The sequence below is a fragment of the Cydia pomonella genome, chromosome 1 (assembly GCF_033807575.1).
Source record: "Cydia pomonella isolate Wapato2018A chromosome 1, ilCydPomo1, whole genome shotgun sequence".
NCBI lineage: Eukaryota > Metazoa > Arthropoda > Insecta > Lepidoptera > Tortricidae > Cydia > Cydia pomonella.
In genome coordinates this window covers 7,674,551-7,691,784 of record NC_084703.1, presented here as the reverse complement: position 1 = coordinate 7,691,784, position 17,234 = coordinate 7,674,551, and the positions used below count along the sequence as shown (strand labels likewise).

At 37.3% G+C, this 17,234-nt stretch overlaps 1 protein-coding gene and 1 long non-coding RNA gene across 2 annotated transcripts in view; one reads left to right on the top strand and one right to left on the bottom strand.

The window, feature by feature from the left end:
- LOC133526944 (titin-like) overlaps positions 1 to 17,234 on the bottom strand; it is a 137,202-nt gene that overhangs the window by 77,599 nt on the left and 42,369 nt on the right. The window contains 7 exon segments of the mRNA XM_061863842.1: positions 13,189 to 13,318; positions 13,432 to 14,764; positions 15,222 to 15,552; positions 15,889 to 16,075; positions 16,162 to 16,333; positions 16,571 to 16,802; positions 16,887 to 17,174. Coding sequence (XP_061719826.1) covers positions 13,189 to 13,318; positions 13,432 to 14,764; positions 15,222 to 15,552; positions 15,889 to 16,075; positions 16,162 to 16,333; positions 16,571 to 16,802; positions 16,887 to 17,174 — 2,673 coding nt within the window.
- Positions 1 to 17,234, top strand: part of LOC133528175 (uncharacterized) — a 123,242-nt gene that overhangs the window by 76,489 nt on the left and 29,519 nt on the right. The window contains exon 2 of the long non-coding RNA XR_009800967.1: positions 11,199 to 11,261. This is a non-coding gene — a long non-coding RNA (uncharacterized LOC133528175). The remainder of the gene's footprint in view (positions 1 to 11,198; positions 11,262 to 17,234) is intronic.

Here is a 17,234-nt window from a genome sequence, read left to right as displayed (position 1 = left end):
ATGGGGAATATGATGACATCGACCTGTGATATTATTAATGGAGACCGAAGGTGGCGATAGAAATACATAGGTGATAAAACAATTCGACGTTGATGAGTTTGGGTTTGTTAGACATGTGATATTATTACATAGTTTATATCTGATTCAGTCCGTTTAGGCAGTAGTGTTCATTTGAGTCAGCAAAATCCTCCTCCTTTCGGGCATCGGGTTTCTATTTGAACTCGTTAATAAGTATGACCACACTGTCCGTATTGCACAATGTAGCTCAACACCCTGTTATAGTTTTAAGATGCTCTATGTAATTTTCGAGACCACTGTATACTTTTTTCTCTTTATAAACGATCTCTTTTCTGTAATATTATAATCATCTACGGAAATGCATATTAGGGTGTCCCTTATTTAACGATTTTCAGGAATTAATAACGCATACCCCCTAAATCGGTTTATTTTATCCCAAAACGCTCTAAAAATAAATTTCAGGTAATTCCTGTAACTGCAACCCGCGCCGACTTTCATGCGTATTTCCCATACAATGTATGAAAATGGCTATTTTTATTTCTTTTTCATAACATTTTTCGTATCAATCGCGTATACTACTGCCGTATAATCATTATTTCACAAAAAATCTCGATGCGAACAGAAAACCAATAAAAAATTATCAAATTACTGTTCGACCAAATTTCTCCATATAATTTGTATGGGAATTTTAGTTGCAAGTCGGCACTGGTTCCTGTTACAGGAATGACCTGAAATTTATTTTCAGAGTGTTTTAGGATAAAATAAACTGAATTAGGGGGTATGCATTATTAATTTCTGAAAATCGTTAAATAAGAGACACCCTAATGAATATATATATATAATATTTTATGCAGAAACCAGCATAAAATATTAACTTTGGTGTGGTGGAACTATCACAAATACATAATTAATAAATTAGATTCTTCTCCAATAAAATAACGGCAAATTACAGCTGAGCTTCAAATTTGACACTTTAGTCAAAAATAGAACAAAGTCATTACCAACTCGATGCACAAACTTCATATTAAACAACATTTATGTGTAATATGTATGTTTTAAAATATAGACATATTATAGGCATTAACCATACCAACCTCATAAAAGTCAGTCATTATCTCATAAAATATTCTGCCCTGATCACAGAGGAGTGCCTGAGCTAGCCCATTCGCGAAGCAGTTTTAAGTAGTGTTAATCAGAGTCGAAAGCTCAAGGTATCCAACTGGAAATAATCATGAGACATGTCATGCATGTAGCTTATGTAGGCGAAAAAAAATTGAAAGGAAGCAACTTATCAAGTGGAACTCTCCCCCCTCTCCTCCACTTATGTGTCTCATTTTGCATTTTTAAATTGTTATTTGATAAACTAGGTATTGGAGCTACAACAAAATTGCCAATCAACAATATTCTTTATTAAATTATCTAGAATAGTAGCCTTTGAAGTATGTTGCTAGGAATTAATTCTCAAATTGTGCGATGTGTAAAATTTTAAGGAACAATTTTGGTTGTACAAGACAGCATGGCCGCTTTAAGAAGCCAACTAAATTAGTCTTCATATTTCAAAAGACGGGCTATGTGGACGGGCTTAAACTATAATGAGCACCAAATTATACTTTTAAGTATATCCCTTGTCATTTTTAACACGCTTGTATTAGCTTCACCTGTATGTTTGTATGTTTGTAACCGACTCCTTTGGGTTCAATTTTGTCCCACTTTAAACGGACAGATTTAATTCAAAGTTATAATATCAAGAACCACAAATACTTATCAAGAACCGGTGACAATACAATAATTCGATAAGTTTATCTCATTATCCTGATCAGGATCGCCAGAATTAAATAATTTCCTTACGTATCCTCTGTATGAGAGCGAGAGAGATAAAGCAAGCGCGCGGTCTGCGCTTGCGTGCTATTTCGACATTCTCCTCAGCACAATGAGATTAGAGTTGTGCCAGCGAGAACATTCTCGCTTTCGGAAATATTTCTCTTGGAAATTTTCGCACTTTCTCGAAAATGTTCTCTTGGATGAGAATTACAGAGAAAGTTATAAAAATTTGCAAAATCGTTCAAATTTTAGTATTCGTTTATCATTATTTTAGTAATTGACAGACACCTGCAAACATTCAAATGCAATACTATATTATAAAGGTGACTTTCTCTACAGTCTCGGGAAATTTCCGAGCATATTCTCGCGAGAACTTTCTTGAGCACTTTCTCGGCACTTTCTTTGCCGTTTATTGAAGGAAACGTACTTATTTATTGGAATAATGTTTTATTTATTGCTCAAATAAATTTCGAATGTGTTTTTTATTGATATTAGTAAAGCAACCTGATCTTGGAACAATATTTTAAACTTAATAGAGCAAATTTCTCATTACTCCCAAGAATATTCTCGGGAAAGTTCTTCGACCCATTTCTTTATAAGGCATCGCTAGTATTTTGAATATAAACTATTTATTATGTATATCAACTTGTTTCTTTGTACATGTGTTTTTCTGATATTTGAGTTTGTACAAGCTTTTATAAAACTTAATCTTGGAAGCTAAACTTGATACTTGAATTTTAATTTACATATGTAAATCGGATGACTGCAATATTATGATGACTCCATGTCATGATGATCTGATGATGGAGACAGGAAATGACCATGGGATTTCTGTGATAAAAAAATACAAACTAATTGTGTTTGGAGTTGTTAGAATTGTCTCTAGCGAGTTCTTCGTACGAAGGTTAGGATAACTAAACGTACAGAAAATGTGTGTTACCGTTACCTAATTCTAGGCCAAGTCGAAAATCAGACAATTTCCTTCGTACTAAAATTGCATTTTATAGTTGACATAGAATAGAGTAATAGCTCCAAACGTCCTGCAGTTCCGTTCTTTCAACTATTATTTGGCTCAAAAGTGTATTAAAGAAGAAGAATGAAACAGCCAAAAAACATTAACAATTCCAGCAGGTGACGGGCTGATGCAGGCAAATATGAAAAACGGGTCCGTAAAAAGCTTCCACTGAAAGCGCTAGGAAGAAGCTGCGTATCACTCCTACAGAAAAAAATAATAAATAAAAAAACTGACAAATACCTAAATGAAAAGTCGCTTTTAATATTAGTTATTCTAAAAGATTTAGTTTGTTCTCAATTGCATCAGTTTTTTTCATTTGAAGTTTACCTACATTTGTTTTTTCGGTACACCCCTTAAGGGCAAGGGACAAGTTGCTTCCCCTTCTATTTTTTTCTTACCTACATAAGTTACATGCATGCCAAGTTTCATTTTTTGTTCCGTATGGGAAAGTATATTATAGGTACTTTTAAAATTGGTTAGGACAATGAGCCATACTTTGTTAGTAACTTATTTTACTTACCTTTATCCATTTGCTACAATAGCAGTACGACCAGTATTTACCAGAGCGTATTTCTGTTCTATTCGCCTGGTTTGTATTTAAATTCCCTTTTACTTTACTTCCATTTTTCGGTGTGAGTATACGATTGTCAGGTTTATCACATAAGCATATTTAAGAGCTAGCTTTAAGTGATATATATTCACCTTCTAGTCCCTATCCACCAAGCGACAGATGCCCGGTGGTGCTGAATGTGGAACGGCTGCCAAATAGTCATTTGTTTTAATATATGTGTATTTTACACACATGTCAATTTACAGCTTGCATTTGTCGTTTGATATAATTCTGAATTGATAGGGGTTAATGCAGAGGTTGAAAGAAGGTAGAGTTCATTCAGTTGTTTAGTGACAGTAGCAGAGTATTTATTGTAAGTGCGTTTCCACTCATGCCAAAATTAGATGTATCTTAACAGCGATAGGCATATAAGTAACTTACTCAGGGCCTGTTTCACAATGTCCAAGTAAAGTCTTGAATAAGCTACTTGCCACTTATCTGACGAATAATGTCAACGTTGACGTTTCCCAATCTTCAAATAAGCTTAACTGGTAGATAAAGTTTTGTAGGAAGTTTTATCTGTCAGTTAATTTATTTGTTAATTAGCTATCCAATACTTGTAATACATGGAAATCATACCAAAAAGGAGGTGTTGCCTTACATCAAATGAGGTAGTTCTGTTTTTTATACATATTGGTAGTGATGAAATAGTAATGACAAATCCATGTTTTCGACCTCGAAAGCCCTTCGGATCATTGTGTGTATAATATACAGTACAGCGAGGGAAATTGACATAACTCGTATATCTTTGATGAATCAGGCTGGTCGTCTGAATCCACAGCACTCCTTTTGGGACCAGCGTGTGTGTTAGCATTTCTTCGTCAACCTGATCAGGCCGGTCGAAATTGTCATTTGATGGTGGATTATCAATGAATGGTTTTTCAATGTCGGCACACATCTCCGGTCCTGTATATTCTCGCACTATTGACCATTGCTGTAGTTGCAAACAGCTGAGCCCGGCTTGAGTCCGGCTTTCCTGCAACCGCAGCTGCTGGTATAACCTTTTTTGAGTTACAGTTAGTACAAAATTTTACAAACCTTTGAGAAGCCGTATCTTATGAACTATTTGGTTTATTAAGAAAAAAATATAGTCAATGAATTGAAAATTTCTTCTTCTTAAAAGTGTGCATAGTGACTTTTTCCGTAACTCCAGATTTTGGTGGAAAAAAAATACAACAACTGAAATGTCCTAAAATTTAATCGATTTTCATGTACTTTTCAATGATCCCAGGGGCTTTTGAGGCCGAAAACTTATATTTGTTAATACCATTTCATCACTACCAACATATTAAAAAAACCTCATTTGATGTTTGGTAAAATGTACCAATTCATGGGCTATTGGTCATTGTGAAACAAGCCCTTAATCTTATATTTCCTTTCGTAGATAACCCATCAAATTAATGTGTCTTTTGCAAGAAAAAGGTGACGTACCGTCGGTTATCCAATAGACCTACTGCTCCAAAGATTCTAAATCGACACGACCACCAGCAACATGGTATCTTTTTTTAACCTAAGTGTGACACTATACCTAAGGAAGTCAGCATTTTTATAAGAATATATACGGCTACACAAATAAATACGGCTACAAAAATAAAACAGCTAAAACTGTTATCATTTTACTTATGGCTATCAGCAATTTTAGCTATTTTACCAAATAATGAGTATTTCCTGAATCTTTGTTTATGTTATAGTATATTAGCAAACGAGCAGACGAGACGCCTGATGGGAAGCGGTCTTCGTCGCCCATAGATATAAGCAACATCATCACTTAAGCGTTGCCGACCCCTGAGAACCCTAAATACCCGCTTCTTGAAGAATCCCATGTCGTAGCGCAAAGGAAATACCTCAGGAGGCAACTCATTCCACATTCTGCACGTTCTAGGAAGAAACGAACGAGAAGCCCGCTTATGCTTGGTGTATCTAAGAAGTGAGGATGAGCTTTACTCCTTTGGCGGGAGGTGCGGTGATAAAAACGTGACGATGGCACCAATTCAAAAAGTTCTTCGGAGCATTCCCCATTGTACAGACGTTAGAAGATGCAAAGAGAGCCAACGTCTCTCCGAAGGCTAAGAGGTTCTAAGCTGTTAGTAAGTTCGGGATGTTTCATTTAAATAAAAACCTAATCTTCTAACTTTTTCTTGGGCCTTTTAATTGTGCCTCGCGTTGTGGCTGCAATAAAAATTAAATACTTAACTGAGAACACCTCAACTATCGTATACGATACTAAATATATATATATATATATATATATATATATATATATATTGTTGATTATTGTAGCAATACATTTACCAATAAATATTTATTTATAATACTTTTCATTCATTTTCATTCATTTGGTTTATTGTCGTGTAGTTTTTGCAAGAGTACCTATTATTTACCATGGCAGGTTTCCCAAAAGGGCTCTCAGTAGTAAGCTGTTGGTAGTTTTGACCCCTTCGAGAAATTTTAAGATGCACCTTAAGAGGTACGTTAATATTCGTACTAATGCGCAGGAAATGTTCGGAATCCTCGGAGGCTATTTTGAACCCTGACAACACCATAAGCTTGAAGACCAAATATCTCAAATGTCTCAGATAGCACCTTAACCGTTACCGTCAGTTTATCGCAGCCATAATCGCTAGCAATTGCGGCAACTCACTCGCAGTGACGAGAGTTGTGACGAGATGCCTTGGTACATTATTGGCACGAGTGTAAACGCTTGGAGTTGTTTGGATGTCATGGAAGAGTGTTTAGTAGGTATGTGAAGAGTCGTGTAAAATTGGTCAAGCGAAAATGTATAAATAAATGTACTGATCTATATAAAACTTGCAAGAACTTCACAAGAAAATCTACTTCGTATGAAAAAATTTAGTCTATTGCATAAATCTTATACTACGGAAGGTAAAAAATAATTATAATTACTTTGTATTGGTTATAAGTAGTTTATGGTATACATAGTTTATCAGTTTTATCACGCGCTTGTAATGAAAATGTTACTTTATAGGCCAAGCAACAATAAGGTTTAGAGGGAAATGCTTGGTACACAATTTTTGACTCCGTAACTTTATTTGGACTAGTTATATAGAAGGTGAACATATCAATAGTCCCCAGCCATAGCCCTTGAGCCGGGGAGGAGAGGCGGGTTCGATAGTTAAATTTATCGGTTTTTCTGACAAAATATCGTTAAGAAAACTTCACTCGGAATATCATAGTTAACACTACAATCCGGCGCACTACACGACACCACCTTCACTACGAGTACATTACTTTATTAATAGTTTTCTTCCTAATTTATTTATATTTTTTTACATTAAAATATATGGCAATATGCTCTTGGCCGACTAAGGCCGACTTCGAACTCAAAAATGGTCACGTTTTCTCATATGTGGTGTGCCTCTTTCGCACTCATGGGATGTTCATATACGTGATGGCTTCCCTTCCGCACACTTCATCTGTCTTTAAAGACATAGCGTTTAATAGTTCTGTGGTTTTTCACTTATATCTTGGAAACTGCGTCTTAGCGACGTGACTACGTACACAAAACGAAAGCTGATTAAATTTGATACCAGTTTAATTTAGTCAAGTTTTTCAATATTTTGAATAGTTTTCCAGATATCCTCTCTTGAAAGTTTATTCGGGGCTCTCAATTTTATCTTGATATCTACATCAGTGAAGCTAATAGTGTGCCAAATTCATTTATGCTATCACATTGACACCATTCCGAAGTAAAAACATATAAACTTAAACAGATATTTTGAGTGCCGAGACAGGACATAAGATAGTTTTTATCTCAAAAATCATCCTTTGAAGGTGTGAAATGGGGTGTGGGGGGAATTCAGCTTCGGCGAAGAAGCTGATTTCCCTGAGTTTAATACTGTTTAAATGTAGGTTTGAAGTAATGTTTGGTATTTATTTATACGAATACGATACCAAACACGGCCTTTCAAGACCGGATACTCGTATCTCAAAAACTATAAGTAATTGAAAACTTCACTAAATGAAACCTGTAAAAATGTGACCAACTTTCATTTTTTTATAAGTGGCCATGTCGCTTACACGCATAGTTTTCGAGATATAATCTAAAAAACGAAAAAATTGACCTTTAAACGCCCCTCTCCTCCCCGGCTCAAGGGCTACGGCCGGGGACTTTTTTATATGTTCAACTAGTCCAAACAAAGTTAAGAAGTCAAAAATTGTGTTCCAAGCATTTTCATCTATAACTTTATTGGAGCATTCGTTGCTTGGCCTGTTAGGGACTCACGCCCGTTGGTAAGTGTCGAGCGAAATACGCTTATTGATTTTTAGTAATAGCTCAAGAAAATTAATAAAATCAGGAGAACTAATTCGTGTAGTTTTGAAAATTGGTATAGGTATACTTGTGGTCTCCAGATAAACATACTAAAAGTCCTCGAGGGTGGGGGTTATGCTGAGGGTATAGGGGGGGTTGAAGGTACCTTTTTTCTGATTTTTGCTCATATCTTGATTATTTTTACAAATAGCATTATAATTACTTCGGACAAAAGATTTACCATGATATTCCCTACAAATTTGGTTATGTTTATTTTTACCTTACGATCAATACTTTAGGAGCTACATGGTGTTTAAGTTATCAGAGACAAAAAATGTAAGAAAACGTCGTTTTTTTCGTAATTGTTCATTATAACTCAATTTTTTGTTTAGAATAAGCAAGCCTAGTCACCTGCTGACCAAATAAAAAAACCGGCCAAGAGCATGTCGGGCCATTCTCAGTGTAGGGTTCCCCGTCCGTCAACATAAACTTTTTGCAAAAACTTAAAAACGGCTAAACCTATCAGGTTTTTTCCTTGATAGTCTTTATGAAACTTTACTTTCACAATTTTGTCCATATTTTTTGGACCCACGGTTCAGAAGTTAGGGGAAGTAGAGGGGGAAACATATTCTTTTTTCTTCCAGAGCGATTATTTCCGTAAATATTACGTTTATCAAAAAATGGTTATTAAAGACCCGCATTCGTTTTGAAGGACTTATCCAACACGTTTTGAAGGACATATCATAGAAAAAAAACCTGCCCCACTTCTGGTGCAAGGGGAGCCACCCTAAAAATGTTTTTCTTCAAGTTTTTATTTTACGACTTTGTTCGGGTAACTGATTTATATATTCGTGCTAAATTTCAGCTCCCTAGCATCAACGATCAGAAGGACATGGCGAAAGTATAAGAGTTCTTAGTCGACTACGGAAACCTAGAAATGCCGACAAAATCGTAAAATAAAAATAAGAAGAAAACTGTTTTTAGGGCGGCTCTCCCTACACCAAAAGTGGGGATGATTTTTTTTTGGGTTCAACCCTATAGTGTGGGGAGTCGTTGGATTGGTGTTTCAAAACGAATGCGGGTCTTCTATAACCATTTTTTGATGAACGTAATATTTTCGGAAATAATCACTCTGAAAGAAAAAAGAATATGTTTCCCACTCTACTTCCCTTAACTTCTGGACCGAGGGGCCAAAAAATATGAAAAAATCGTGAAAGTAAAGCTTAGTAAAGACTTTCAAGGAAAACTATAGCGAACCTGATCAGTGATCAGCTTAGCCATTGTTGAGTATTTGCAAAAAGTCTTATGATGACGGACGGGTAACTACGGAACCCTACACTGAGCATGGCCCGACATGATCTTGGCCGGTTTTTTTATATTTGGTCAGCAGGTGACTAAGCTTGCTTATTAAAAAAAAAATGAGTTATGTTGAACAATTACGAAATACGTAGTTTTCTTAAATTGTCTATGTTTTGTCTCTTTGTTAAGTTAAACACTCCTACAGCTCCTAAAGTATTGATCGTAGAGTAAAAATAAACAACCAAATTTACAGGAAATTTTATGGTAAAACTTTTATCCGAAGTAATTATAATGTTATTCGTCTAAATATTCGAGATATGAGCAAAAATCTGAAAAAAGGTACCTTCAACCCCCCTTATACCCTCAGCACAACCCCCACCCTCGAGGACTTTTAGTATGTTTATCTGGAGACCACGGGTATAAGTATACCAATTTTCAAAACTACACGAATTATTTCCCCTGATTGTCCATATTGGGGTTAATTAAGTTATAAGGCCTACCCTGGGGTAAAAAGAAAATGACTCCAAAATATGAAAAAGTTGATTATTTCTCATTCAAATGCTTTTTAATATTCCATGTAACAATTACATCATCACAAAAATTCGGAAAACAAGTTATTTATTTATAAATTTTCACTCGACGCTTAATGTGTGTTTATGTGTAAGTAAGGTTTTTGTACTGTTATCCATCAAGATCGATATATATTATTATAACTGCATAAATAAATAAAAGTTGTGCCCGTCCCTCTGCTTCTCTTCTTTCTATGACATTGATTATTAGTAAAATTTATTTTGTAATAGACATATAGCGGGTGATCATGGATTTAAAATATAGAAATAGAAAACAAAAAATGCCAAAACTGACAATATTGTTTGAAGATTGTTAATAAGGCGGACATAAATGCAATTCGATGTAGATTTTTAACCAAGCTGTAGATAACTGTAGCTACTAAATGGCACAGGGAATAAAAGTTAAATTCGCCATCACTTACTAACACCATTACTACCTCGTCCCCTTCTCCTCGTCAAACATAACTTCATTCCCTTTTTAACCTCTCAGAAGACTAATTTTTTAAGTCTTAAGTTTTTAGTCTTTCACGAAAAAATATTTGAACGCTGTAACAACCTTTAGGTATAGTGTGATAAAATGTATTTCTACCAAGCTACAAGTTTCTCATCAGAAAAAAAAATCATTCCCAAATCAAACTTGCACCCCCTTATACAGTGAGAGTATATGAATGAGTAAAAACGTAGAAACAATACTTCCTGTATTCTAAGATAATGCTTTTCTATGGAGTTTAAAATTTCTCGTTTAAACCTTAGGGGATGAATTTTCAAATCGCTATAAATCACTTGTCTTGAATTATGCTTTCTATAAAGTTTCATCTCTCACTCAGAAGGATTCGTCTTCAATTGAAACTTTCATTAGGTATGTTTTAACCCCCTTATGGGATGAATTTATTCAAATATGAATACGTTCATTTTTCTCGTATCCTAACATTATACCTATGGTAAAAAAATCGTTCCCAATTTAAATATCCATCGTCTTTTAAACTAACCTCCTTAGAGGATGAATTTCCAAAAACAGCTCTGCTCTGCTCCGTCATGCACGAAGCGAGCACTCTACTAGAGTTTTCTGACATAAGTTGTACCAAAACCTGTATATATTAAAATTCCATATTGATTATAACTATTCTTTATTCAGTATAAATACGAGTACTAACTAGTATTTTTATATCTTTTGTCATTATACATATAGGTATATGTCTAAGATCGTCTGTACCTGCATTTCTTACGGCAAAGTCTAAGTTCATGTTTGCACAACTCGGCATTCTCGGTGCTAGTTGTTTTTAAATTGATCTATGAAATGAGTGTAAAGATTTAGATAATCACTTAATTTAATCACTTGAATTTTTTTTTAAGAATTTATAAAAAGGTTTATGCAATACAAACATACAATGTCCATTAAAACTAGTGACTAGAAACTTCGTCTAAAAATCTGTAATTTGAAAGTGAGTACTCGTACGTGAAACATTTCTAGGCAAAGTTGTCATTAACTAGTTCAATCACAAATGCAAAGGCAGAATAAGACAAAAAAGCGACGCAAGCTATATTTTGCGTGATTTTGCATTAAGGAAATAAGAGAGCCTTCTTGTTTTGTTACAGTTCAAGAAGCTGTACAAGTGCAGTTTATCAAATAGCAAAACGTCTGATGGATAGCAGTCATCGGTAAGTAGGTGGTCTGATGTATTTGATTGTGAACACTTGATGAGGTGTCAGTGTCGTGTGCTGAACTCCTGATCCTAAAACATCTCAAAATGCGGGGTCACTCCTCATATGCTGGCATTCAAAGAGTCGATTTTGCGTATGTAGAATAATGCGAAGTTTTAATTAATTTATAGCATTTATTGAACAGATTTCACATAAAGGTAACATACAAAATTTAATTTATAAATATATTATTAAATATGGATAGGCACTAAAAATATTAATTGATAAAAAATACTGCCACGCCTAATAACTTAATTACAATTAGGTGAAACATACAACACAATTTAATTTTAAACAATATCGTGCACTTAAAACAAACTAAGTTAAAGATCACTGTAACGTTAAACTATAAAATCTCATTCAATTCGGATTTGTACTTGCAGAAAATATTAGGTCATCAACATCGGCAGTATATGTCAAAACATAGAAACTGGCAAGGCAAGTAATGCGTGCGTACTTTTGATTGAGGGCGTCGCGCCTCATAGCGGCGGATTGCTTTGTTATGTTTCTTTGTGGAATAAGTTGACAGCGGCGCGAGGCGTGTGGCGGGACAACCACGAGTAACTTTGCGTTTCCGAACGAAACGGACGACCCCAACGCGACATGCCGACCCCGACGACCGGCCACTGTGACCCCCGCGACTCGTGGCCGCGGCGGCGGCGGCGCCGCCGGCCACCCGACCGTACGTGGCAACGCGGACACAGACAAAGTTAGTCGTAGCTGTTAGATACGCCGCAAATCACATCGCAGCTTGCGTGCAACTTTGTTAGGTGTGACATTTACTATTCGGTTAAAGCCAAAATATAAACGAACTGGATACAAAAACGGTGATTCATGCTTAAGGATAAAGCTGGAGCAGGAACTTGCGTCTAATAGCAAATATTATGTTGCCATTTATTAATATTTACAAAGTATACGAAACATACAAAGTACACTTGTTTTACGTATTAGAACGCAAGCTCATGTTTTGTCGACCACCCGAGTTTTTTTACATTAAAGTGGTCCACGTAAAGATACAACACTGAGATCATCTTAGTATAGTTTTCACAGGTCAGATCCCAACACAAAAAGCATAGAGTATCTTTCCGATTCTTAATGTTAATAAGGCCAAATAAATCATTAATTATCAGCTCAGGCTTAAAATTATTATCAAAGAGTATTGGGTGAAAAATACATCTGGAGATTGGACGGTTCGCCCAAAGACACGTTTTGGATATTACGTAATGATTCTAATATACAATTTGAACGACAATAGGTACATCATTTAGTAAACATCGTAGCGGTAAAAGCAAAACAAAACAGACGTAGAGTGTCTCGTGTTTGTGTTAATCACATGTTACGTGTGTCCAAATACATCGTCTTCCGGCGCGGCGCGGCTGGTTCATCCTCGGCGGCACCCTGCCTGTCTCGTCGAAAGTCTACGGCTATTTACACAAAAAGCTAGAATGTACAGCATTGTTAGATGCGGAAATTCGCCCAAATAATACTACTGAGTTAAATCTTACAACTGAGTCCACTTGCAAATCAAGATTGTTAGCTTGCGCGCTGGAGAGGCGGTCCGCGCTGTTCGGTTGCCGCGGCCCGCGACGGCATTGCGGGCGTCAAGACCTGCTGCCGCGCGGGCCGGGCGTGGTCTGTTCGCATCGTATGTTGTCATGGCACCACGACTGCGATCGCGGGGTCGTCTAAGCGGGCGAAAGTTATTGCGGTAACCGCTACGATTGTGTAAAGCGATTCATGGTACTAACGCTTGTCAACTTTAAAAGATACCTACAATAGTAGTTTTCACCCGATCTCATTGTGGTATAGAGTTGGAACAAAGAAACACTACATTAATGGATTAAAAGTGCGCGACGCGAGCTCGCTGCCTGTATCTATGTCTTACTTTTGACGACTAGTTTTGCCGAGGTCTCGACCTGGCCCGCGGAGGTGATCGCCCGGCAAGTAAAGATTCCAGTATCCTCCTCGTACGTGTTTCCGATGAGCAGCACAGCGTTGTTGCCCTCGTGGATCATCTGGAAATATAGAAAAAAAAATATCTCGTGAAATGAGTGAAACTTGTGACATGAGTCGAATTATTACAATTACTTAAATTGTTATAATAAAGCATTTTATACTAAAAACCCACCTGAAAATCGGGAGTCTCCGGAATTTTCGCGCCTTCACGTAGCCATTGAATAGTTGGTTTGACCTTGCTTGTAATGACAGTCTTGAACTGCGCCGGCTGTCCCTCATGTACAGTGACATCACGTAGTGGCGTCAGCGTGGGCAAGGCATCAGCTTGATCTGGCTGGGAAACTTTCAGTTTTGCAGCGGCAGTTATTCGTCCACCAGAATTAAAGGCCACACACTTATAATCCCCTTCATCTTCAGGGAAAGCCTCAGATATACGAAGTGTGTATTCGTCCGCTGCCCTAGACATTTGGAAGTACTTCGATGGTTTAATTAGCTTATCTCCCTTGTACCATTGAACTGTAGGTGTCGGCTTTCCAATAATTTTGCAGCTAAATTCGATAGCTTGTCCCTCAGTAACAACTTTGTCTTTCAGCGTCTCAATAACTTCCGGAGGTGCATTTGCGGCTTTAGTTTGAGGTTTTGGTTTTTCTTTTGTGGCAGGAGCGTTGACGTAGCATTCGGCGTCGCATCTTGCCTCTCCAGCAGTGTTAATAGCTACGCATTCATATTTTCCAGAATCTTGAGGATACGCTTCAAGAATCAGAAGAGTATAGGTTCCGTCTTCTTCCAAAATTTTGTTTCTTATGTCGGGTTGAACTTTCTGACCATTTTTCAGCCAGTAAACATCAATAGGTTTGGTTCCTGTCACCTTGGTGTCGAATCTCACTAGCTGACCAGAAGTTACATTAACGTTCTGGGCCGTCAATGTGAAACTGGGTGGGCTGATGCCACCTCGGCCTTGCCTCCTGCGTTCTTCAACTACAAGATTTGCACTGCATTTAGCTGTTCCGCCTCTGTTTTCAGCAACAGCAGCAAAAACAGCCGAATCTTCAATAAAAACTCGTCTGATTATAAGGATAGACTTAGTGCTGAAAGTATGAATCTGAAAATCTGCCGAATTTTTGATCGGGAAATTCTCTCTGTACCATTTGATAGTAGGAAGAGGATCGCCGTCGAACTCGACCTCAAACCTAGCCTGTTCCTGTTCAAATACTCTGCAGGGTTGCATCTTCTTGGTGAAAACTGGCGGATTGCTAGGCTTGACTGGACCTTCTACTACCCTTTCTTGAGTTTGAGCCTTGTGTTCTACCTCAGTCGTCTCAGTGGATGTGATTTTTCGTGTAATTTCTGTGTCACCGACAACCTCTTTCTGTACCTGTTTCTGTTTAGCTACATGCACTTCCTTGCCGTGAACGGTAGACTCAGATGGATCCGGAATTCTCGGCTTTTGAACAACTTTCTTTTGCGTCACTTGTTTCTGTTCAACCACTTGTTCAGACTGCTCCCTGGAAATTATAAAATTTATATTTTTACTTTACATATTTTAGATAGCATAAGATATAAGTACAGAAGTAGGCATTGCTTAGGCCGCGGATTAGATGCAAGCCGTTCGGCGCAGCGAGCCGCAAATCAAGGCTGTTCATACATTTGTTGGAGCGCAATGTATAAATGACCTTGATTTTCCGCTCACCGCGCTGTTCGCGGCTTGCTTTCAGTCCGCGGCCTTAGATTGTAGGTCGATGAAGTTCTTTTATCGTATTTTATTACAACTCAAACTATTAAATTAGTTTGTAACTGATAAATATTTATTGGATAATAGTTTATGACGTTTTATAATAAATTTATTCTATAAAGTAAGCCGTATAAATCTGATTTAATTCCCTATTTAATGGTTATAACTTTAGATAAGGATTTGTTTACAGAAAGTAGAAACAAATAAAATCTGTTTAAATAATGACTTACAAAGTGTCTTCATATTTCTGTGCCATTCCCTTAGCGACAGAAGCATTCACAACCTTCTCCCCAGGGATAGCGTACTGGTGTGTCGATTCTCGCAGCCTGCTTTCCTTTACGACTTGTTCATTCTCTAACTCTTGGAGTTTGTTGTAGTATTCCTCACTCTTCTTCTTCTTTACGGATTGTTGCCACTCAGTATCGGGTTCTTTGTGCACTTTCGGTTTCAACTCGGGTCTATGGTCAATGGTGCCCTGGCGTTGCTGTGTATGTCTCTCTTCAAATGTTTTCTCCAATTCAGTTTCTGTACGTTGATATTGTGTCGTTTCGTCATACCAAGCTGTACAGAATCAACAAGTCATGTTAGAGTCAATTTAGAGCGTAGAGCAACCAATTTAACCTCAAGACATACCTCTCACAGGTGCCGATGGTAAGCCGGTAGAAGCAGGTGGTTTAGCTGCATTTTCTTTTAAGGACAGAAAAGGAAGGGCAAAGGGGATGCCAAAGGTTTTTATTTGTGCTTAAGCGGTCTGTAGGTGTGTGCGTGAGTTATGTGTGTTAAAGCGGCTGACTATAAGATGCAATATATTTTACTCGAAGTAATTGGAATTGATGTGAAGAAAATTGTAAGCTAAATTCGCATCCTTAATTTCCCTACATATGGTGTTATACTCACGTCGGGGAGCGTTTTTCAGAACGCCTCTGTAGTCATCGTGTCTCGGAATAACCTTAAGTTCACTTGTTGCAACCGCTTCGCCGGCTGAACTTCTGGCAACCACTTCAATCTTTCCTGTGTCGTACTGACGCGTCTTTGGAATATCGAAGTGGTACATTCCATCATAAGTCAATTTGTATCTTGATCCCTAATAAGCATAAAGTAAAATATAGGTAGGTATTTTTTACCTGTTAGGACTATTACTGTAAAATTTGTGGAAATAAAAAATCTTACGTTAACAATGGTGTTTCCGTTCAGAAGCCACATAACCCTCGGTTTCGGGTGTCCCGTAACACGGCAGCAGAATCTTGCCCACTCGCCTTCCTCGACGGTTACTGGGTCCGGTCGACTAACAAACACTGGCGGAGAGCGGGCTTTCTCCATTTCTACTGCTTGCTCGGGAGCTCTGAAATGTGAACTTTAATATATTCTGCCGTATAAAGACACGTTAGTTAAAACACTATTCATTTTCACTCAAGACACCAGCAACAATATGAATTTATTTGAAGAATTTATCCGTTATTTCCTTATAACGAACTTGACCGTGGCAATAATAAAGAAGTTCTGCTGCTTAAACTACGTAAGATAACTTAAAAAATAAAATAACATTAAAATATTTATTTTAAGAAATTTAAGTACGTACACTTGCCACGACGCTTCCATCTCTCTGATTTTCTCGATACTCTTCATGTGCTTTGGTAGTTGTGAGTCGTAAACAATGCCAGGCTTGCCAGCGGTCTTGATTATAGCGCGGGTTTCGTCCATGCCGTAGAGATTCGTGGCGCGACAGACGTATTCACCGCTGTCTTCGGGATACACCCACCCGAAATTCATTGCGACGTAACCGAAGTCGTAAATTGGAGTAAAGCGATTTTCTGCAAAAAGAAAATATGTTAAATGTAGCATATAAATACTTCTACGCAAAGGCGTAAAGTTAACATGTCTTGTATTGTACTTACTGTGAAGTAGCGGTTTGCCATTAAAGAACCATTCTACTTTCATATTAGGATCTCCAACAGGGGCCAATTGGCATTCAAATTTGGTCGTCTCCATTTCAACTAGAGTAGTTTGGCTTTGAATCTGTGTCACAAATCGCGGAGGCTGCTTCTTATCAGCGTCGTACAAATCATCTTCAGTTAAGTAAATTTCAGACGTATACTTCTTGATTGTAGCCTCCATTTGAGTCAATGCTTCAGATTTCTTCATTCCTCGAGGTACTTGGTTCTGGAGGATTATATCTGGCAGCTCTGAAATATAAATAACAAAATTATATACCATTATACCTCGATATCCTGTTATACCATAGG